This window comes from Temnothorax longispinosus, chromosome 6, assembly GCF_030848805.1.
Source record: "Temnothorax longispinosus isolate EJ_2023e chromosome 6, Tlon_JGU_v1, whole genome shotgun sequence".
Taxonomy (NCBI): domain Eukaryota; kingdom Metazoa; phylum Arthropoda; class Insecta; order Hymenoptera; family Formicidae; genus Temnothorax; species Temnothorax longispinosus.
In genome coordinates, this window is record NC_092363.1 from 10,958,075 (window position 1) to 10,982,994 (window position 24,920).

At 37.3% G+C, this 24,920-nt stretch overlaps 1 protein-coding gene across 1 annotated transcript; it reads right to left on the reverse strand.

Moving 5' to 3' along the window:
* Window positions 1–5,294: 5,294 nt before the first annotated feature.
* Window positions 5,295–10,788, reverse strand: LOC139814928 (uncharacterized). Its single transcript, XM_071781452.1, has 3 exons — window positions 8,786–10,788; window positions 7,564–8,687; window positions 5,295–5,621 (listed from the first exon to the last, which is right to left on the reverse strand). Exons 2-3 carry the CDS (start codon window positions 8,547–8,549, stop codon window positions 5,618–5,620), a joined length of 990 nt encoding a protein of 329 aa, XP_071637553.1. The 5' UTR covers window positions 8,550–8,687; window positions 8,786–10,788; the 3' UTR covers window positions 5,295–5,617.
* Window positions 10,789–24,920: the final 14,132 nt, after the last annotated feature.

The following is a 24,920-nucleotide window of genomic DNA, read 5'->3' on the forward strand; positions in this document are numbered from 1 at the left end:
CGTTTCGCATAATCCTTTGGTTTGCTGAAAAACCTCTTGAAGTTGGTGATATCGGTGTCCTAGGGCTGCTACGTCGATTTTAATCGCTAGTTTCCATGTAGCTTCTACCTGTTGTAATTGTTCGGTTCGTTCAAAGTATATTCCCAGCTCGTTGCTGAATTGTCGTATCTCGTACGATGGTGCTGTCTCGAATTTCGCTTTTTTCGCGAAGTGCTGGACGACGATCAGCGTCCTGTAAGATAAGGACTCAAGTTACTTTTCTCTGAATTTTTTCTTGGCTTGGTTATACCTTCTCCTTGCATTTTTATCGCGCGTTTAGTCGCTCTTAAGACGTAGCCCTAAGCACTTTTATTTGCTCGTTTAATTATCGTATCGAAATTTTCGTTATGAAGTGTGACCGTTGGTTCGTGCCCACTACTTGTGATTCTTGCTGGCGCACGTACTGGCTGCGTGCGGCTCGTGCGGGCGCCGTGACTGTGCGTGCCGAGTGCGCGTGTTGGGGCGAATTTGTGTTCGGGACCGATGTCGCCCCCGCCCCCGTACAAAGATGCGGGCCCAGCCTCTTGGGTCCCTATACTGCCATTCCGGATTACTGTGGATGTGGCCTCCGGTCGGAGGGAAGTTACCCTCCCTCGCCGTTCTTGATTTTTGGTAAGTACTGGTTTATTTATTTTTCTTATTTATTACTATCGCCTACTTTCTATTGCTTGTTTTCGTTCTTTTGCGGCTTTTATTATTCTATGAAGGGCTTTAAGCGGTTTACGTGTACTCGCGTAGTTTTTCGTCCCTTTTTTATCGTATAATTGACGTCTGAATGTTTTTCGATTATTTCGTACCTTCCTATCCACGGGGATTCTAGTTTCTTCGATCTTCCTCTACGCACCGTTTCGTCGTGCAGTAGAACTTTGTCCCCTACTCGAAATTTGATTTTTTTCGTTTTCTTATCGTACGTCTCCTTGGTCTTAGATTTTTCGTTTTGCAAATGTTCCTTTGCAACTCGTTGTGTCGCTCTTATGACGTTGATTGAATTTTTTCTATCTTTAATAATTTACACGTGCTTTTGAATATCTCGCTAAGGTAATTCGTTCCTCTATCTGTCAGTATTTTTTCGGGGATACCGTATTCGAAAATTATTTTCATGACAAATTTTTTCGCGATCGTATTCGCTTCTTGATTAGGTACGGGTATCGCTTTACTGAATTTCGATAAATTATCCTGAAACGTGAGGATATATTTGTTTCCGTTTTCGGTCATTGTCAGAGGTCCTACTATATCTAGAGCACATTTTTTGAACGGTTTATCCGTGGTGTCTGTGATTACTAAGGGTGCTTTACTTTTTCGCGATAACTTATTCTTCTGACATAGTTCGCATTTATTAATGTAATCTTCGACGTCTCGTGTTAATCCTCTCCAATTATGCGTCAGCCTTATTCGGTTTATGGTGCGTTCCACGCCCTGATGTCCTCCTACAGGTGCATCATGGTATTCGTACAATATATGTAGCTTCTCTTCCTCTGTGTATTTTTTTCGCTCTCCTGGTCGTTGTTCTCTTCCTTCTCTATCTTGTTGATATCTGTCAACACATGTCGACTCAGCGCGTCAGCGTTTCTATTCTTTTGCCCGGCCTTATGTACAATGGTGTAATCATATTCCTCTAATTTTAGTCTCCATCGTATTAATCTTGATCCGGGGTCCTTTACGTTGAATAGCCAAACCAATGATTTATGGTCTGTCACTATTGTAAACTTTGTTCCATAAACGTATGGAACAAAGTGTTTTACCGCCCGTACTATCGCTAGTAATTCTTTCTCAGTAGCATTGTAATTTTGCTCGGCTTTAGATAGTACTCTGCTCGCATAAGCTACGGGTTGATCTTGACCTATCTTTCCCTGTGACAGTATGGCTCCGATTGCGTAATCTGAAGTGTCGGTAGTCACTATAAATTCTTGGGAGAAGTCCGGGTATTTTAATACCGGTGCTGTAGTTAATTTTTCTTTAAGTATTTTAAATGCGTTTTGTTGTTCTGCCTTTTACTCGAATTTGGTATCTTTTCTGGTCATTTTTGTGAGTGGCTTGGCGATCGCTGAGAAATCTTTAATGAATCTTCGATAATATCCGGCTAATCCTACGAAAACCAGGAAACCTTTACCTTTGTTGGTCTCGGGAAACTTTTTACTGCTTCTAGTTTTGAAGGATCTGGCGAGATTCCGTTTTCTGTTATCACTTGTCCGAGATACGTCACTTCCTTCCGAAGGAACTCGCATTTATCGGGCTGTAATTTCAAATTATATTTTTTTAGTCTTTTTAGCACTTCTATTAATCTTTTATTGTGCTCTTGTAAACTTGCTCCGTATACGATTATATCGTCTAGATATACTAAGCATTGTAATCTTACTAGTCCTGCTAGAACAGCTATTATTGCTCATTGAAATGTCGCTGGGGTAATTTTCAGTCCAAAGGGCATTTGATTATACTCGTAATGTCCGTATTGTGTAGAGAACGCTGTTTTTTCTTTATCTTCATCTTCCATCGGGATTTGATAGTATCCCGAGGCGAGGTCTAGCGTGGTGAAATATTTTGCGTTTCCCAGTTGGTCTAGGATATCGGTTATGTTTGGCAATGGGAAAGAATCGATCGGTTATTACGCGGTTGCGGTGAGTACGCATAATTATTTTTGGGACGCAGCGGATTACCACTCAGTCCGTTTACCTTTTCTTCGGCGCTCGCTCCGGCAATCGCTTCTTGCAAGGTTGCAAAATGCTGAGCTCGGACAAGTAACTTGATCTCGTCTCTCAATTCTAATTAGAAATTCTGTAATGCCTGTTGTTAAATCGTTTCTAATATCGTTCACTTGCTTTCTATGGTGTGATTTCTTCCCTCTATCATGGAATCGTATAACTCCGTTGCTAGTTTATCTGCTCTTAATCCGAATGCTCTTGCGCTTTCTCCGGGTTTTTGCTTGAGTGTATTAAACTCTTGTTGTAAGTGTGTTGTGCTTTTGCGGCTCAAGTAACAAACTTCTAACTCTTTCTTTAGTTGTGCAAAATCTCGTATCTCTCGCGTTTGGAAATCTATCATCGCTCTTCCCTTTCACTTCGTGCATAACACTGCTTCTAATAGTGTTCCTTCTTCCATTGGATTTATATTTTTTATTGCGTATGACGCGGCGCTCAAAAATTCTTGCAATTTACTCGATGTTCCGTCGAACTCGGGTATCATGTCTCGTGCCTCTTTTAAACGTAAATATCCGATAGCGCGTTCCGCTTGGTTCCGAATATCGTACGACGTTCGTCCGTATGTCACTTCGAACGGGAGGTCACTCTGCTCGCGTCTCGCGTGAAATTCGCGGCGTTCAGGATTCGCCGTTTCTAATTGATTTACGCGATCTTGTAAGTTGCGGATTCCGTGTAGTATTTCTTCGAGAATGGAATCTCTATCGTCCCGCGGCGGTCCGGCCCGTGCGGGTATCCGGTTACGGTGATTCGCCGGGGTTCCTCTTTGTGATAGCACTCGATTAAGACGGTTTATTTCTTGGTCTATTTCCTCTGGGGTTATCGGCGGGTTGTCGTTTACGTTGTTTGCGTCGCGGTTGTCATTTTGTGTTTCCGCCATCTCGATTACGTTTACGTTTTTTGACGTGGAGTAATATTCTTGCGGATTGAAAAGGCTGCTATCGTACGATGTTAATAAAAACTCTTGTTTTTGCGATAGTCTGCTTGTCCCTCGTCGGCCGCTACCATGTTGTCTGCTGCTTTTGAATCTGGCTGCCGTGTCTCCGTTGAGGATGTTGCACCGCCTTAACGATTCACTTTTTCTGTTTCAGCTGCCGTTCTCGTCTTTCTGCCAATGGATCCCTCACGCTGGCACCACTTGTTGTGCCCGTTTTACGACGGGACACAGGGATCTTTGTATCCACGGAGGAGGCGGAATGGATAAACTGATATGACACTTTTCAATACACAACACTTTAATGATTACTCTGAGTTGTACAGATTATTCGCGTGTAAGGCCCGTCCGTCGCTGCCCGACTCACATTCCCCTGTCGTCTTCTTCTCTCGCTTCCTTTTGTATCCTCGTACGTCTTTCGTTATTGCTGAGTTGCTCGATTGTATGTGGGCCGATCGCGCAACTCATTGTTTTGATTCCTCTTTGTTTTGTGGTCTCGATTTTCTTTCACGGTCTCGTTTATAATAAGATCTTTACAATACTTGTCTTTAAATAACAGTGTTTTTTAATCTATTGTGTAATATTAATTGGGGTCGCAACAATCAGTTCGTCGCAATTAAAATCCAAAGTCGTTTTGTATTTTTAATGCTTTGTTTGCTACAAATAAATTCATATACAAATGTTCTCATTTGCAATCAAAAATATGTATTATTACCTTCCGTATTCCAAAAAATCTTAAACGGGTTTTTAATATTCAATGTTGTGTCCTATTAAATTTCAATAAGACATCAACTGTTATAAGACAAAGTGTGAGAACGCAGGCATCTGCGCCGCGAATTGGTGCGCCTGCGCACTTAATTGGTCCGTGGTGGCGTGCGAGTTAATCTGCAAGTGCGTGTTTATTACCAAATATATAAATCAAATATATATTACAAAAAATTTATAATAATTTAGTTTAAAAAAATAAAAGTGTTTTGGCTATATATATGTGCAAATAATCGGAGTTTATTTTTTATATTGAATCCACACTTTTTGTTTAGAAAAGGAATCAGAAGAGGTCAGATTGGGCAAGCAACTTTAAAATGGTATATCCATTTTTAATATTTATAATATATATAATATATATATATATGTAGGTCCAGAAGTATGTTCCGGGACTTTTATTTTTTACATCGGTATATTCCAGGACATTTGGCAGTTTCCAGGACTGTCCTGGAAAAAATTCATGTCCTACGGCACGTTTCGGGACAATTTTTTGAATCTGATTACATATATATGCGTTATATTCCAGGACTGTACATTTCAAAAAACGTAAACAGTCCCGGAACATACCTCTAGACCTACATATATATATATATATATATATATATATATATATATATATATATATATTATCTGATGATCGTTAAACGATAAGCGATTTTTTTTTATGTGTAGATTTTCAATGTTTCTAACGTATAAGAAGTGTGTGCAAAATAAATTTGGTGTACTCGTGTACGTAAAGATTCCAATATATTTATATTTTCATAACTGAAAAATAATGAATGTATTTATTAAGTAATTATATTTAATAAATACATTATTTTTCACTTATAAAAATAAATAGTATATTGTGCACTATTGGAAATATAATCAGGGACGACTTGAAATGAGGTGAGATGAGCAGGGAACACAACAATCTTGGTCTTGGTACACTCTGAATACTATCTTTATTATATATAAGTATATCACACTCTGTAACTTAAACCGTAACTAACACGTCTGAACACGACGGTGACCGAGGCTCTTGTGAGCACCACTGATGCCCGCACGCACGCGTGGCGCGCCGAGTCGCGCCGCCAACCGGGGGCTGCCCTCTAGAAGGGCGGGAACTTATTGCTCGTTCAAAGTCTTCTCCCAACACTCCCTCCCTTTGGGCGAGCGATCCACTGGTCCTCTCTAAGTTTCCTCTTTATCTGAAACATAACAAGAATTAGTTATCGACTAAAATTAATCTCTAACTTTGTCTAAACTCTATATTCATTATTTTATCTCTCAGATACACAAATGCTTCTAGAGGTAAAGGTTTTGTCATAATGTCTGCCAAATTCTTTTTGGTCTTTATCCATTCGACTTTTACCTTCCCTTAATCAACACACTGCTTGATAAAATCTCCATGAGTGTCATCCATATGTTTTCTGTTTCTAGTTTCTTCTAAGTCTTTCTTTATTTCTTCTAAGTCGTCATCAAACATTTTAAGTTTGTGACTTCTATCCATCTTAGTGCAGTTTCTTGCTGCTCTGTTGTCATGACTCTAAATTTTCTCGTGCTTGGATACCAGAGTATATAGTATATATCCAGTGTCAGTATATCCCACCAACACACCAATAGCTGTTTTGTCGAATTTCGACGTAGGCTTTGGTACTCTTGCATATCTAATGCATCCGAATTTCTTTATTTGTTCAAAATGACAACTTGTTTCTGATGAAAACTTCTTCAACGGGATCTCATACTCAAGTCTTATGTGGAGATCTGTTGTACGCATGCATAGCAGCGTCAACTGCCAACTCCCACATACTCTTCAGTAATCCCGAGTCGAGCATATATGTTCTTACTTTCTCTTTCAACGTTCTGTTGAACCTTTCTGCAACTTCCTTGTCTTGATCTGACTTTGCATAGCATAGCTTTTCTTCTTTTCCTAGTAGATTTCTGGCGGATATAAGATATTTCTCTAGAGCCTCTCCCGATTCATCTTTTGTCTTCAGAGAGTAGGCTTTTGCTAATCTAGAATAGTCATCTATAAAAGTGATTATAAACCTCTTTTGTCCTGGATAGGATGTAGGTTTTATTGGACCTATGATGTCCGTATGTATTACCTGTAGTAGTCTCTGTGCTCTATTTCTGTTTTCTTTAAACGGCAGTTTTGCCATCTTTGCCATTATACATACTTCACACTCTAATATGGAGTTATCAAACTTTACATTCTCTAATCTCTTTTCTAGTTTTTGTAATTGTTTTAGATAGTTTAACGATGCATGACCTAATCTAACATGCCATAACGTCGCCTTATTTATTTTCTCTAGTTTCTTTACTTTTTCAATTACTGAGCTTTCACACATTTCTTCTATATTCTCTATTGTCTGTATATTCTCCAACTTAATGACTTGCTCGAGTTCAGCATTATTGTGTTCTATATTTTCATTTTCGTTCACATTTGTGAGCTCTCCTTCATTCTCCCTCCCAATCGCAGAGCCAACATTATCCCTCTCATCTAACTCTCCCTCCGAAATTGATAATTCATTGGTCTGAATGTTTGCTTGCGATTGTTCAGGAAGCTCACTATGTGGAACAATTTCTGCTCTACATCTGTAAATTCCTTTAAAAACTATTTTATTTGTCAGTTTATTGTAAACTTTAAACACTTTATCATCTACATAAATACTGAACCCTGCATCAGCCAACTTTCTTAGATATAGTAAATTTTTGGATACTTTCTTTGCTGCAATTACATTTGTTAATTTAATGACTCTCTTTTCTTTTTCATTCGTTATTAGCGAAAGATCTCCTTTACCATCTATTGAAATGTTTGCAAGCTCATTTTTATTCGCGCATTTAATAACTCTATCTTTACATTTTTCAAAATTTGACAGAATAAAATTCTTATTCACAATATGATCCGTAGCACCCGAATCTGCAGTAAAATTGACTACCTCTTTTGAACTATCTCTATCTTCTATTAATTTAACCATGTATAATTTACCTTCTTCTGATTCTCCTTCATTTGCTGTTTTCGTTGATATAGGTTTCTCAGCTGGTTGTATCTTGGTTATTTTCCTTTTGTTATCTACTCTTTTTGTGCCTTTTTGCACAAATCTACCCTTTTTCTTTATGTTTTTATTGACGGTTTTATTTAAATACCTTTTTCCTCTAGCTCTGTTCGCCTGGGCTTCGGCACTCGGACAATTATCACCCTTGTGACCTCGTACTTCCTGGCAGTAGTAACAAAACCAGGCACCAAATTCTATTAGTGGACAGTCCTTCGCCATATGACCCATTCGGTTGCATCTGTAGCATTTCACTTGTTTCATGTTCTCTTCTGCAGCAGCCCTCTGTACCCTGACTTCGGGTTTCTCTAATTTTTCTCTATTCTCGTTTTTAGTCTCTGCTTCTAACTGCATCATAAAAGACTTTATTTCATCTATGTTCATTTCTTTAAGATTAGTTTGTCTTCTAATTAAATCTACATTCCTCAGCTCTGGTACATTAATTGACACAGCCTGATAAAGTGCAGATCTAATCTCTTGTTCTGCGAGGGGTACCGCATCTTCACATGATTCATATTCTCTAATTATTGAATCAAAGCGTTCACAAAAATCACTTACTTTTTCGTCTTTTCTCATTTTAATTTGATAGAGTTTAGCTCGTACCGATGCATGAGTAACGTTTACTTCACTCTTTTTATATTCTCTCAATTTCTTCAAAATTTCTTTCGGATCTTTTTCATGTAGAATCCTTTTATGATAGTTTTTATCTAAGTGATTGATTATTATATCTCTAACTAGACTTTTTCTCTTAGCAACTTTTAGTTCGGAGAGATTTTCTGGACTTTCAATGTTTGAATCTATTACATCTAACAACTCGTTATTCATTAACTCAGATTTTAAATAATCCATCCAAAGATCAAAGTTGGATTTTTGCGTCAGCTTATATTCTCTTCTAATATGCAACTTTTGACTGTTCAATTCCAATTCTATAGCTCTTTTCATTGTCTCTAAACTTCTATCTTTTTCGGCTGAACAGACTGTTATTTCATTTAATTTTCTCTTTTTAGACTCTACCTCTAGTTCTTTAACCGTTTGTTTACTGTTTTCTACTGAACTTTGGGTATCTTTATTGCTTTTCATATAATATTTTGGTTCCAATTGGCAGTACTGGACGGTTCTCTTCCCATGCTTTGGTCACATCTATATTCTCTCTGACTTTAGGCAAGTTCTTTTTCGGGATTGCACCTCTTCTTTCCATCTCCTTTTTATCTTTTGCTTCTATACGGAATTTTGAAATTACTATTTTTATTTTCTCTGAATGCATATATATATTATTCTTCTGGACTACTTTATTTTCAAAAAAAATACTCTCTTACCTCTATCTTTTCTTACTGTCTCCTCGTTTTTATCTTTTGCTTCTCTATCTATTACCGTGATAAAGCTGCTATCGCTGTCGTAGTCTACCAGCGCATCTTGGCCTTCTTCTTCCATCTATATCGGGATTTAAATATCAATTGAACATTAGCATTCCTCTTTTGACAAGATAAACCAACATTTGTATTGACAAATAATATTTTACAATTTCTATCACTAGATCTCTTTCAGCGATAAAAATTTAATGCTTATGAGGCTATATAGAACGCACTGCAATTCACAATAACCCCAAAGCGAAAAAACCACGCGCCTCTGCAGGGCTATCCGCACGCGCACACCACTGTCCGTTGCGATCCCCAGCACTGCTGAAAAGATCTATGGGAGCTCGGGTTGATCACGCACACGCACGGGGCCCATACAAATTTACGCGGCTTCCCTAAACAGTAATCAAGCTACACCGCACAGCAAGTCATGCTCAATTACCGACCCGATACATATCGATTTCAAAAAAAATAAACTCATATAGAGTCATATAGAGTTTTTATACATACGCATACACATACATATACATGTATCGCAATCTAGCCATCTAGCATACGCATACATTTACATGTATCGTAATCTAGCCATCTAGCATCGATGCCATGTTGTTAGTCGAAATCGATTATGTGTTTGTGCGCGCCCAGCAACAAGTTCTGCGCGCCAAAAACAATGACTCTCGCCGTCTACGATCGGACTTCCGCGCGCCAAAAATTCCGCGCGCCAAAAGAAATGACTCTCGCCGTCTACGATCGGACTTCCGCGCGCCAAAAATTCCGCGCGCCAAAAGAAATGACTCTCGCCGTTCACGATCGGACTTGCACGCGCACGTCGCCGACTTGCTACCAAGCGGCATTTTTCTATCTCTTTTTCCTTCATCATTCTTTACTTCTTTATTACACTTTACACATCTATTCTCTAATTCTCTTATTACCATTATTACCTCTATTTCTATTTCTCGAGAAAAATGGCAAAAACATCTATCTCCTTGTAACAGTATTTATCGAACGAACATTCTTATTAACTGAGAATTCTCTCGTTTTGCTCGTCAGCAACGAGGAATATTATTTACTTACCCTCTAATCTTCTAGATGCTTCTATCTCTTTCTATGCCCTTCGCCGGCGTCTCACACACTTCGTATATACACTTTCGTGCTATGTTCCTCACGCAGGGGAATCGTGCCCTGGGCCCATAACCTATTGGAAATATAATCAGGGACGACTTGAAATGTGGTGAGATGAGCAGGGAACACAACAATCTTGGTCTTGGTACACTCTGAATACTGTCTTTATTATATATAAGTATATCACACTCTGTAACTTAAACCGTAACTAACACGTCTGAACACGACGGTGACCGAGGCTCTTGTGAGCACCACTGATGCCCGCACGCACGCGTGGCGCGCCGAGTCGCGCCGCTAACCGGGGGCTGCCCTCTAGAAGGGCGGGAACTTATTGCTCATTCAAAGTCTTCTCCCAACATGCACCTAGGGGAAAAAGTTACGTTTTTCAGACAAGTATGTGTAACCTTCAGCTCGGGTGGCAATCACTGCACGAGTCTGAAAAAAGCTTTCTCTCCGTGGTACACATACGATGTTTTTCACAATATCTTTACGGAAATGTTCGAATTTTGATGCCTGGGGAAGGCGTTCAAGTTTTGGACCACGAAAGTTATTACTACAAACGTCTTATTTCAGAAGTTTTGCATATAAAACAGCAACATAACGGCTTAAATTTCCAATCTGATACAGAATGTTTACATCACGCATACCTGTCTGCTATCAACAATTTATAATATCTTCGTCATCTAAAACTTTTGTTTATATCATGTTTTTATTTTTAAATAACTTGCGACACATTGATCGGTTTTGACCCGTGACACATCGATCCTGCTTTCTCATTACAAGTTTAATCGGCAAACATATCTGACACGTATTTATACAATTATTCCGAATCGTGCTGCTTTATGTTATAAAATTCTTGTAATTATTTGACTATTCCTGAGGTGAGCTCTTCTTTTTCCTTTTTATTTTTAACAATTTACTGACTATTCTATATTTTTTTTCGCAGTGGAAACCATGTCCACTATATCCGTGCTTTCCAGCTCGTATAACGAGACATCTCTTCGAGAAAAGAGCTTCTCTCCTCAGGTTGAGCAAGAATAATAACTTTGTGCTAATAAACGCTGAAGATGGCTCGAAGGAAGAGCCGAAACGTTCGTAAATGAATCCATAAATGAATTTTTATTTGCGCACCACGTACCGCGCCTGACTCGCATTCGCCATTAATTTATACTTTTGACATTTTCACGATCGAGTCTTATTATATATTTTTTCAGTTCCAGTTCTGAGCTGAGCGTTGAATGGCGGCCGAAGAGGACGACCACGACGGCTCGCGCCGCCATGGAAGCCTCGCAGCAAGGAAGATCCGCGGGAGGCCAAGGCACGGGACCGAGCTCGGATCCCCGGGACCGGCGCGAGAACGCCGATCGGTTCACCTCGCCTAGGCCCGGCACGTCAGCCAAACCCGCTTCCCGACCATGCCCGACGCGCCAAGAAAAGAGTGTTAGATGAGAGTGTATAGATGTATTGGCAATATCTTGTGTAAATTTTGTGTTTTTATTCTTTCTGAGTGTAATTTTTAAGTGTAAAAAAGGTTATAATGGAAAATAATTATGAAGACTACGATGATGTAAAAAATGATGTCAAAGAGGATTTGCATAACCTCTCTGATCTAATCGAATTGGTTAAATTCGTACAGGAAAATCCACTTTTGTGGAATCATACCCATCCTCATTTCAAAAACCGAGATAAGAAAGGCTTAAAATGGATGTTAATAGGTAGTCATCTAACAAACCCACTGAGTGGTAAGTTTGATATAAGGCGATTTTTGGCGATCGTTTAGTACATATACCAAAGTTACTATTGGGTTCTGGTGCAGTTTGGTACCCTTTGGTTACTTATACCAGAGTTACGCCAAAAATCGCCTATAAGACGTAATTTGTAATTTGGTATGTATGTAGTTTATGTTTACTATAACCTATTTATTGCTCAATCTGTTTATACAATAATGTTGATTCAGGGGAAGAAGCCAAAAAAAGATTCAACAATCTGCGAACAACTTTTGGCAAACTGCATAAGAAAGTCTACAACAGTGAGCCTAGATCAGGAGCGGGTGAAAATCATCAGTTTTTCAAGCGTGACTGGCCTCTTTATGAACATATGCTTTTCTTACGGGATGTTATTCGACCGAGAAAGTAAAATTTGTTTTGTATAGTTGTTTTCACTATTTTATACAGTATATATTGTTATTATTTATTGCCATTTTAGAAGCAAGACGAGTGGTGTGTTGAGAAAAATTGGAGAGAATTTTACGAACCCTAAGATTCCTAAACAGCGCAAGATTATGACAAAGATTTCTACTGCCCAACCAATCATCAATTTGGCTCCTCCAACAAACAGCGCTATACCATTGCTTAACACGCCATGCATTAAGGATAGTGTCTGTGAGAGTAAAAATAATATCAACACCTCACAAAATGTGTCACCTGAAGAACCAATTATTCCAGATGAGATTTTTGTTATTCCAGAGGTTTGTTCTCAGCCGGCTCAGCCCTGTAATTTAGCAAACAATTCCTGGATAGGTTAGTATATATCCCTTAAGGCAATTTCTGTGTAACTGCTATGGAAAATCTTGTTTTTAGTTCATGATAAGATTAGGTTTTCTAACACATTGTTCAACTCTTTTAAATTATTTTAGAAACAACAGACACAGAATCTGATACTTTTGTAGCTACTCCTCCTCCTGATCAATTTTATAAAAAAAAAAAGAAGAATGAAGAAGAATTATTGCAAAATATAGGAGATGTGGTTGGTGTCTTGAAGGACTTGTCTAATTCTAATATAAAAGCACCTATTGTTCAATTACAGCCATCATCCTCTGCCCACCATGCATTAAGCCCGACAGCAGAAGTCCTACTTGCATTTGTTAAGGCAAGCCTAAACAAAGTGAAAGAAGAGAACCTCATGAATTGTTTCCAAGATGTTTTGAACCTTTTCCAAAAATACATTGAGAAATAGAACAGATATGGATATAATATGAATTATAGTTATAGATTAGGTTTAAGGTATAATTAATTACAAATATTGTTTGCAGACAAAATGTTATTTGTGTTAAAAAAATGTATTACTTTTTATTTTTTATCTAATTACATAATATTATTTCTCATACGTTAATTATGCGGGAAGGATTACTTTCCAAAAACATAGTTATATTGCCAAGGAGTTTGACTTTCCCCTATCTTTGAAACAAAGTAGTCACGAAGAATATTCCTTTGTGTATCAGCAATTTTACCATAATTGTTGCTTCCTAAGCGTGCAATATTTGTGAATAAATTATTTTGTAATGCAGATTGTCTCCAGGTCCCGTCTATAATTTTTCCTGTCCCCGTTTTTCTATCAACATAGTTAGGGTGCGTTCGGGGAGACGCTATTAGCGCTACCTAGCGCTACTGGCTGTTCGCGGAGCTCTATGATAGCGCTACCAAACGCTGTCGTGACGTCATTACTGGTAGTGTTATACGTCATAACTGCTCGCTACCAACGCTCTTCCTTCCGAGGTAGTGCATTAATAGCGTTAGCGTTTACAGCCTCTATGAACAGCGCAATAGTGAATGGTAGTGAATTGTTGTGATTGTTTATTTGAAGAAAAAGCTTTGCGTGTGCACACGTATTGTAAATATCGTATTAATTACGAAGTTACAAATATGGATTATATAGAAACAGATATATATATATATATATATATATATATATAATATATTTATATAATAATTTTCTTTTTCAGCGGCGGCGGAATTGGCGGGTGATAATTTATCGAAATAAACAAAAATAGCAAACAATAAATACTCAGCACTTGTTTTCAAAATACGATCATTTCATTAGTATTACTAATAATATCTTTTCTTTCACAAAAGAAATTAAAATTTATCTTAAAATGTTATTCCTAACCATCATACGTAACAAAAATAAAATGTAATTCAACTGTATAACCATCAGATATCAGACTTCTTTCTCTCTTACTTATTAAACATTTCTTCACATATTAAGTTGTATAAATAATATAAATAATATAACTTATACTTAATGTAAAACTTATTTTACTGACTTTAAATACATATCTTTTATTAATTTGAAATTACCGTAAATAAATAATATTTTATTAGATTTTGATAGTGCAAACCTGCAGAAGAAAACTGCATTCAGATGCAAAATTTGTAATCGGTATGGCATAAATGCAGCATACCAATTTGTACAAATTTGGCAGTGACAACTTCGTTTTATTATAGAGGATCTTCGATAAAATAGATTCTGACATATGTAAATACTTTTTAACTTTGACAAGAATAGGATCTTCAGGAGAAATAATGCTTGTATGTTTCGCAGCCAACTCCAATCGTAATTTTTTAACTCCAAGAAGCTCACATGACTTATTAGGATAATCTGCTTCTTTATTAGATACCTATTATGAAAAAGTAAAACTAAACATGAGAATTTATAACTTATGTATATCATAAAAATAATAATCTTATATTTGGTGATTAATATAGAAGCTGTTGCAAATATAAACTATGTAAGACTTATATATACTAGGCTTAATTACAATATTAAGCCTAGATTTTGTAAATCTAGATACTGTAAATTACCTAGACTAGGTATTGCTTAGATATATAGTTTATAAAAACTGCAATAAAAGTTATATATAGCTTAATGGAGAAAATTCATATACACTAATTTTTTCATTGTATTAAAAGTATAAATTAATTTTATATGGATGTATATTATTAAAAAATATATTTAATTATATTTCTCATTTTATATCTAAAAACAATGTCACTCAATTGGACAATAAGTTTTACTAGAACAAAAATATTTGTTAAAATATGATCTAATCTAAAACGTCGCTTAAGTGCCCATCTACAATAGATGTTTTAAGCCCTAGGCCCTAAAAATTGACCAATCACAGTTAATTATTCTCTTCAAATTCAATTGTAATTGAACAAATTCTTAAGGCTTAGGGCTTAAAACACCTTGTAGATGGGCACTAATGTTAATAAATAAAATATAAAAATAACCATTTTGTGGATCATATATATTAAAAATTCCTTAAGAGATTGCTGCTTGTCTGCGAGATATTCAGCAACACCTCTAACACTTTAAAGAGTCGGATCCAGAAGTGCTCCGCAAACATGAGAATTTAAAATCGCTTTTTTATATTTTGTAAAATAGTTTCTTTAAGTTGTTTTACTACGAATGAATCGTATTCATTTATACACATATTACTCTCAACTTCTGCCTTGAAAATATTAAAGAAGTAATTGATACAACAGCATCTATTAACTCAGCTTTTTGAATTTGGCGGCGCAGGGGTTACAAAACGCTACGCTAGTACGCTACTGCTGTTCATGGAGCTCGCATTCGCTAGCGCTATCATGGCTCCATGAACGGAGTTAATAGCGTTAGCGTTGGTAGCGCGGTAGCGAGCTCCCCGAACGCACCCTTAGGGCAATATTTTTTTGTATTAGGTACAATTTTATTCTCTTCACTCATTATGAAATTGTGCAAACAAACTATGGCCATAATCATAAAATCTACATTCTTAGGATCAGCATAGATTGTAGTGTATAAAGGCGGAATTCCACTGAGTCAACATTTGGGCAACATGTCGCATGCGGCAATGACGCATGCAACATGGAGTCTTTCAGTCGAAGCAACATAAAGCAACATGTAACATGCGACAGTGTAGCATGCTACACTGTGATTGATGTTGCCGGTCGCATGCGCCATCTGTCAACAAGATTCATATTGTTGAAAGATGTCGTCGGTTATCCAATAGTCAATGGATCGGTGCGGCTTGTAGCAAGCGACATGGAGTGGAATATCGAGAAAACCACATTATTTATTGAAGATTATCATGATTCGCCGGAATTATGGGACAACAAAAGTTCCGATTATAAAAATAACACGTTGAAAAATGATAAGCTAAAGCAGCTCGCAAGTAAATACAATTGCAGTGTTTTCGAAATAAAAAAAATCAAGAATTTGCGGACAGCTTTCCATCGCGAACGAAAAAAATTGCAAAACTTAAAGAAAAGTGGTTCATCCCCTAAGAAGGGAAAATGGTTTGCCTATGAACTATTGAGTTTCTTGCTAGATGTTGATGTACTAAGAAAAACCATGTCAACTATGAGTGATGAAAAAAATTCTGAGGTAAGTTTATATATATTTATTGGTAATTATGTATAAAAGCGACGTCCTCTCCGATGACCTTGACCTTGACATATGTTGTGAAGGTCACCCTACTGAGTGACCTTCAAAAGGTTTTAGCCGTCGGTCATTGTTTATTAAAAAGTTATAAACAAAAAAAGTTTGAAAAATATAGCAGCTATTTTGAGTTTTGGAAGGCATAAGCGACTAATATAAACGTCTTTTTTTTTAAAGCAGAGAATACTTTATTTCGCGAGAAAGTCGCTGCTTTACCAAAATACAACATTTAAAGCAGTAAATTGTTGATAAATTAAAGTCTTTTTGTTAATGCAGTGAATATTGCAGTACTGCTTTAAATGTTGTGTTTTGGTAAAGCAGCGACTTTTTCGCAAAATAAAGTATTCTCTGCTTTAACAAAAAAACTTCAATTTATCAACAATTTACTGCTTTAAATGTTGTGTTTTGGTAAAGCAGCGACTTTCTCGCGAAATAAAGTATTCTCTGCTTTAAAAAAAAAGACGTTTATATTAGTCGCTTATGCCTTCCAAAACTCAAAATAGCTGCTATATTTTTCAAACTTTTTTTGTTTATAACTTTTTAATAAACAATGACCGACGGCTACTTTTGAAGGTCACTCAGTAGGGTGACCTTCACAACATATGTCAAGGTCAAGGTCATCGGAGAGGACGTCGCTTTTATACATAATTATTTATACCTATTTATTTCTTTGTATTTTATTTTATTACAACTTCATTAAATTATCAGTAATGATCTTGCCACAGTACATGGCCTTCGTCTGATGTAAAGTACCTCATAAATTCGTCCCTCACTTCTTTGGCTTCCAAAGTTGAACCTCCGTGCTCTACCGCGTTTTAAATTCTCCATACCAGTGTCGTCTTGCGTTATTGACCTCCATGATCCCGGAATAATGTTTCCATCTCGTGTGTCAGTATCAAAAGTTCCTTGAGGTGAATATAGTGCTCTCGAAGTTGTACTCTTTCTCAAAAAGTTATGCAGATAAATGCATGCTGTTGTGATAATCTCAGCATTTTCCACATTTAACATTATTGGTCTTCTAAAAACACGAAAGACTGATGCTAACAATCCAAAAGCGTTTTCCACTACTCTGCGAGTACGTGAAAGTCTATAGTTGTAATGTCTCTTACAAGAGCCCTTCTCATGGTAGCCGGGAAAAGGTTTCATAATGTGTATTTGCAAGGGAAACGCATCATCCGCCACTAGAACATAGGGCGACAACTTATTACTTCCAGGAAGAGGTTCATGGGGTGGTAATCCCAGATTGCTTTTCGACATTTTTTTGTAAAACGTTGTTTCACGAAACACTCCTCCGTCTGAAATTCTGCCTTGAAAACCAATATCGGCGTACGTAAAACAATAGTTGGCGTCTGCAATGGCCTTAACAATGCTGAAGGTTCCTTTGTAGTTAAAAAAATTACTGCCACTGTTTTTTGGGTTTTGGATCACGATGTGTTTTCCGTCACAAGCTCCGACACAGTGTGGATAATTCCACGAAACTTCAAAATCTTTTGCAATCTTCCTCCACTCGTCTTCTGTACGGGGAATCTGGAAAAATGCAATAGCAATTTTAGTTTATCTTGTTAGTGATTATATTTATACTCCAGTATTGTATTTGATATTAGTATGTTTTTATTTTTGTAGGAAGAAGATGACTTAATTTCAGATACTCAAGATATTCAAAATACTGCAGATACTCAAGATACTCAAGCAACACTCGATGAATCTCACAATCAACGTGATGGGAATAAACGATCGAACAATGGAGAAGAAAGTCAAACTTTTTTTTCCCCGTAATAAAAAAATGAGGAAACAGCATTCGGCATCCCCCTCAGATCGTGAAGAAGAAGCGTATGCTATTCTAAAACGTGCAGTTCAAAGAGATGAGTGTGCAACGTACGGAGAACATGTTGGAAATGAACTGCGAAAGCTTACGCTTAGAGTACAAACTATTGTAAAGCATCTATTGAATAATATATTATTTAACGCGGCAATGGGTAAATTCAATGATGAGAATTTGTCCAGTACTTCTAATTCTCATTATTACAAGGAAAGTAGCGATAGAACACGCCCTCCTTCTTCACTTTACTCAGAGATTTTTGAGGCTTCCGACAATGCACAACAAGAAATTCCGGCTTTTCAAATGTTGACTGAGTATTTAAATATGGACAATATAAACGATAATTTGTGATTTTTTGCATAAATAATAAAATAGTGACAAATAAATGAAATAATTGGAATTGGTACGTCTAATAATAATAAATTTAGTTCTTACCTTTGCAAAATCACGTAGAACGTTGATCAAAGCTCTGCATACTTCTGGAATAATTCGTGAAATACTTGGCTCAGAGATCCGGAACAGATACATAAGTGAAGGATAGCTGTCGCCGGTGGCTAAATATCTCAATGTCAATAATAATTTCACATCAGCCGGTATTGCATCACGAAAGTTGGTGTCTGATTTTCTTATAATCGGTGTAACCAAATTCAGCAAAAATCCAAAATCTTCTCTACTCATCCGCGTAAAGTTTTTAAATAAAGCGCTATCGTCCGCAACCAATTTATTAAAAAATTCATTTTCAGATTTTTGACTCCCAATAAATAGTTCTCTTCTCCACCACCTTGGTTTTCTTCGTTTTTTTCTTTTGCCACTTAACGCTATTACCAAATAAGCAGCTGCTGCTACCGTTTCCAATGACATGGCGCACGATACTGATGTTGCTTCAATGAAATTGGTTAAGCCGCATACTACAAACACAAATGACAAGGCGCATACGACATTGGGCGACAAATTTCTCGTGCGACATCGAGTTTGTGGCACGGTTTGAAATCGCGCATCAAAAATAGGCGACACTAGATGACATGTGGCATACTACATGTCGCTTAGTGTTGCCTCAGTGGAATTCCGCCTTAAGATTCGCCATCTTGTAGCTAAAATCCCAAAAGCATTTTTAATAGTTCGTCTAGCTCGAGAAAGTCTGTAATTAAATATGCGCTCTTTGTCTTGTAACTGTGTTCTACTATACGGTTTCATGAGATTCGGGAGCAACGAAAATATTTCATCACCAACCAAACAAAAATTTGTTTTTACTCGTGTACCAGGAAGTTCCTTAGGAGGAGGTAAATTAAGATTCTGATTCTTCAGAGCCGATCCCAACTCACAGTTTGCCCAAACTCCACTATCACTAATAGATCCTGCATATGCAACACAACTTATTTGCAAATTATATTAATGCATTAAATGAAGTAAAAGTCTTGATATATACTGTTTACATACCATATTGACCGACATCTATCCACGTAAAACGATATTGTGCATCACACACTGCCAAGAAAACCATACTGAAAAATTTCTTATAATTGAAGTATTTTGACCCTGAATTGGCAGGAGCTCTGATACATATATGCTTCCCGTCTATAGCTCCGAAACAATTCGGAAATTGCCATATCTCAAAAAACTCCTTAGCAATTTTCGTCCATTCTTCCTCGGTTGGTGGAGTTTAGGTTGCAATACTTTTACAAGAATACAACACGTATCATTTATAACTTTGTAAACTGTAGATTTTCCAATGCGAAACTCCCAATGCTTGGACACTCTGCTGTCACCATGTGCCAGATAACTAATCATAAATTTAATTAATTAATATAGTAGATAAGTAATTAATAAATAAAGAGCAAAACAAATTTTGGAGTAAAAAAAAGATTAAGATTAAGCACACTTACGACAGAGTTAATGCTAGCTTCAATTCAAGATCGACAGGCATCCGTCTGCCTCGGCGGACTTTTTTTAATAACACAGGACGTACCCAATTCAACAGGCGATCAAAACTATGCGGAGACATTCGCGTGTAAACAAAGAACTTTTCATGATCAGTGCTTTTCAATTCACGAAATAAGGTTAGATGGAATCCACGAATACGAGATCGATTGATGGGCCGAACCCACTATCTTCGGTTTCGTCTTTTTCGAATTTGTATTAGCAAGCATAATTGTATCACTAATATTGTAGCACACATAATAATTAATTTATTCCTTTCCATGATGCAAAACGATTACAGTTCCAATTTGCGTCTACACGTCACTTATACACGCCCTTGACATTCTGTTTCGCTATTGGAGCGTAACGTATTACGATTTTATGTAGACAGACAATGCTTACGACAGCTTCTTTGCTTACGACCACGATCGCTTACGATCAAAACGTTACGATAGATGTAGTTGTTACTTTACGGAAAAACATTACCTCTTAGAAAGGATTTTTAATAACAAAAAAATTATTCAAACAGAATAAATTACTTTTATTTCGCCAGTTAAATAATAAACAACAATGAAAATATTAAACGACTCTACTGATGTTCGAGATCGCAAATGCTCTTGCATATTCTTATAGCGTTTTTCATTGGCAGAACTGGTGCGCACTCAGTGCACATTAAGGCCGTTGTACACTGATTTAATCTCTAATATTTAAAGTAAAATGCAAATATTTCGACTGATAAAATACCCAGTACATATTTTACCAAATAGTGCAATGAAGAATATTGAGGATTTCATGATTTAACCCGTTTATATTAAACATACACATTACGTTGATGGCTTTAATGTGCACTGAGTGCGCACCAGTTCTGCCAAAGAAAAACGCTATTATTCTTAATTAACCGACAGTGTCATGAGTCACGGCGTAAGTGTAACACGATATTTATTCAGAGGGTCGCCGCTTGTTTGTGTCGCGCTCACGTCATAAGAATTATTCTCCGTACGATCGAGTCACTCTCTTCGGCACGGTCTTTTCGACGATCAATAATTACGAGGACAATGGCTATGTGCATCTTCGGTATTTCAGTTCGAGAAGCTTTTATTCTATTACATTTTGAACTTCGCTAAGCATTTGTCACCCCTGGCGCGTTCTTTGTCTCGCGTGAGTATAAAAACCCATAGAACTTACGACGCGTCGCCATTCGTCAACAGTGTGTCAGTAGGTCAAGATCTGTCATCAATCGATTTGCGCTGGTCAGTTCCATTCACGCGCGCATCATCCGACACTGCAAACGAGAAGGTGTCGATAAAGAACAAAACGTCCGCGTTTCCGAGTCCAGTTAAATTCAATTGCATTTCTAAATTGTTGAACTTTCAGAAATTTGAAGAAAACAGAAATAAAAATTAGAACACGGTACGCCACAACAATTTGAGTGTAACGTCTTTTCGGTCTCGTATATTTAGAGCGACTGACTGGTACAATGGTCTCACATGATCGGGTGGTCTCTGTTCACGTGTTACGTGTATGTCCGTGTATGTCCATGTGTGTGTGTGTGTGTGTGTGTGTATGTATTTAACAGTCTGTATGAGTGTGCGATGTGTGTAAATATCGTTGTACATTCCAACATAAATTATGTCACTCTGTAATTCCGTCATTATCTTTGGTTGTTAAAATAAACTATTGTGTTACTTCAAGCTTCCGGTGTCAGTGGTCTCTCACCCACTATCCTCCTCACTCACACAAACGCGAACAACTGGCCATTATAATCGCCAAGACAATATGACCACGATTTGGTTCGATTATCGTCACAAAACGCTCTTTTAACCAATCAATTTATATTGGTTAAAAGAGCGTCTTGACAATAATCGAACCAAATCGTGGTCGTATTGTCTTGGCGATTATAATGGCCAGTAAAGTCAATTAATATTTCCGTTGTTAAAAAAGTTATTCAAAGAAAGAATTTTATAAGTCGACCTGACGAGAAACCTTCACTGGCGCACAGTACAATTACGCACGTTGCAATTGCACACAGTGCTATTGGACACATAAAGTTGCGCACCGTTCGATTGGACACGTTTCAATTGCGCACAGTTCGTTTGGACACATTTCCTTTGCGCACAGTTCAATTGCGCACCGTTCAATCGCGCACCGTTCAATCGCGCACTGTTCAATCGCGCACTGTTCAATCGTGCACTGTTTAATGAGGTTCTACAGGTACTCTCTAGTTAGTTGAGAGATGAAGAGAAAATCTTCAAATTCATCGATTCTAAGTATTCATAAAATATTTTCGTGAATTTTGATAACGTTAGAGCTTATATCATACCCATATTAGTCGAAGCAAGGAATAATTAAAAATATCGTGTAAGTGCTCCTTTGACTCTGGCGGCTTATACATGGAAGAAAATGTGGTAACGTCGCGAACTTGACAGTTTTGCTTATATGACCGTGGTTTTTTTACAATTTTACATAATTCTAGAGCGAGTACTTCTCCGTAAGCGCTCGTAAACGTTAGGTGCTTAAGTTTGAGGTGCTGTTATACTGTGGTGCTGTACTGGCTGTACACTTTTCGCGCGGGTGCAGTCGCTGCGACATTGCCAAATCTCCCTTGTTATTCGAAGCACGCTACGTGAACTGTGATATGGCCTGTTTCAATAGCCAATATCACAAAATTTTACGCGATAACCCTTGTTTTTCTCGATATTTCTGAAAAGCTTAGATTAAGATCTATAAGAGCTCCGTGTTTTGAATCTCTAGTAGGTCGCCTTTATATAATTAATATCTCGTTTCCTGTCTCCAAGAGCCCCTCTGCCATGTAGCTCATGTTAAAAACTGTGATTTCAAAATTCATTTTTGCAAATTTTTACACGATAACCAATGCTAAAATTTTTCGAGCACTTTTCTCGCATCTCAATTTATACGTCCATGAAGTTTTTTCCAATTTTTAGATACATCCATTATCTGTAGAATCTCCTTAATCGCGCACCGTACACTCGCGTACCGTAAAATCGTGCACCGTTCAATCGCGCACCGTACAATCGCGCAACGTAAAATCGCGCACAATTCGATCAAGAGCATTAAAAAAAAATGCAAATTAGAAATTTGCATTTGGCTTCCTCATAGAGGAAGTGATGTCTTAAGATGCTAATACGGCCCTTTGATTGGCTGATGACGCCTTAAGACTATACTTAAGACGATCTTGGATATAAGACCCGACTATGAATACCGGCCTTAAAGAATTATATATGAAATAGAAATATAGAAAAGACTGAAGAATATAATAAAATTAAAAAATTTCGGTAAACCTTTTTTTAACAGAAATCGGTAACCCCTTTATTATTAACAATTTTTATTAATTCTATTATATTCTTCAGTCTTTTCTACCCCTATTTCATATATAATTCGTTAAGATTTGGTTGATCAGTTCTGGAGTTATAGAAATTTCTGTAAATTTGGCACAGACATACATACATACATACATACGTACATACATACATACATACACACATACCGACATTTTTTTTAATGCAATATTTCGACGTTTTAAAACACTCTGAACATATTGACATTAAAAACTCAAAAAACAATCTTTTCTTTGGTTTCTTCTACCCCTATTTTATATATAATTCTTTTAAATTTGGTTGATTAGAGCCAACTTTATACGCAATCAAAGGTTCATATACGAATTTACGAAAACAAAGCTTCCTCTATGAGGAAGCAAAATTACCACACACACGCACTCACGCACGCACGCACACTATCTGTCACGTACTACGTTTACACGAGCGTTACTTCTGTAGTAACTTATACGATAATTCCTCCACGTAAAGGCCTTCACACATAAAATGTCGTAAGAGCGTAAAACGTAAGCGTAAGAAAATCGATCAATCCCAATCGAGTATTTTCCCCTACTGGGGTTACGAACAGCACAATACTCGATTGGGATTGGTCGATTTTCTTACGCTTACGTTTTACGTTCTTACGGGATTTTATGTGTGAAGGCCTTAAACGGGGGTTCTGTAGTAACTTATGATAATTCATCCCGCGTAAACGAGTGAACGAGACACTACCGTTCCTACGTTTACGCAAGCGTTACTTCTGTAGTAACTTACGATAATTCACTCGTTTACGCGGAGTAAATTATCGTAAGTTACAAAATCCCATTTACGCGAAGGAAAATTCCGTTTACGCGAAGGAATTATCGTAAGTTTCTACAGAAGTAACGCTCGCGTAAACGTATTACGTGTCTTTTGATAATGGACTCGAATAACCTTTAAGCCTAGGCTACATCTATCGTAATGTTCACCGTAAGCTCGTCGTAACGGTCGTAACGCTCGTCGTAATCGCTATCGTAAGCTCATCGTATGAGTTGATTCAGCTTGAACTCTGTACAATTACGACGCTTGTCTGGCGTTACAACATAACCTAACTTGTCAGCTTTTTCGACGTACGAAGAAAAATGTGTTTATAGATAAATTGGCATAGATATACGGTTTACGACGACTTCATTGCTTACGACCACGATCAAAGCGTTACGATAGATGTAGCCAGGGCCTTAGTCACAACGGTGCTGCCAATCCCCACAATACTCCTCCTTTGAGAAAGGTCCTATGCTCCAAAAGAGAAATATAGTGTTTCTATTTGTGCTGTAAATCAAATGCTATCTGACTCTAAAATGTTAAAAATGCTGAGTATTAATCATTAGTTACACATCGAAGAAGATGATAAGACGTATTTGGACCTGTCTAGAAAAATATGAGTAAAACTAAAACATATCAGTCTTATTAAATCACTATCTCTTAAATCTAGACGTGTATGTGTGTGTGTGTATTTAAAAGTATAAATGCTTACGATTATAGCGTCTCTTTGGCTCGTATAAAGTGCTTATAATGCCTCTTTGGTTCGTATGTCACAGCTTTTAACTCTGAGCTAGCAAACTATTATGTAGGGTTGTGTGGGGTAATGTGCAACATGGGGTGATGTGCAACGTTTCCGATTCTTGGTCTGCATGTCGACATTTGACAAAACCGCATACTGCCATCTATT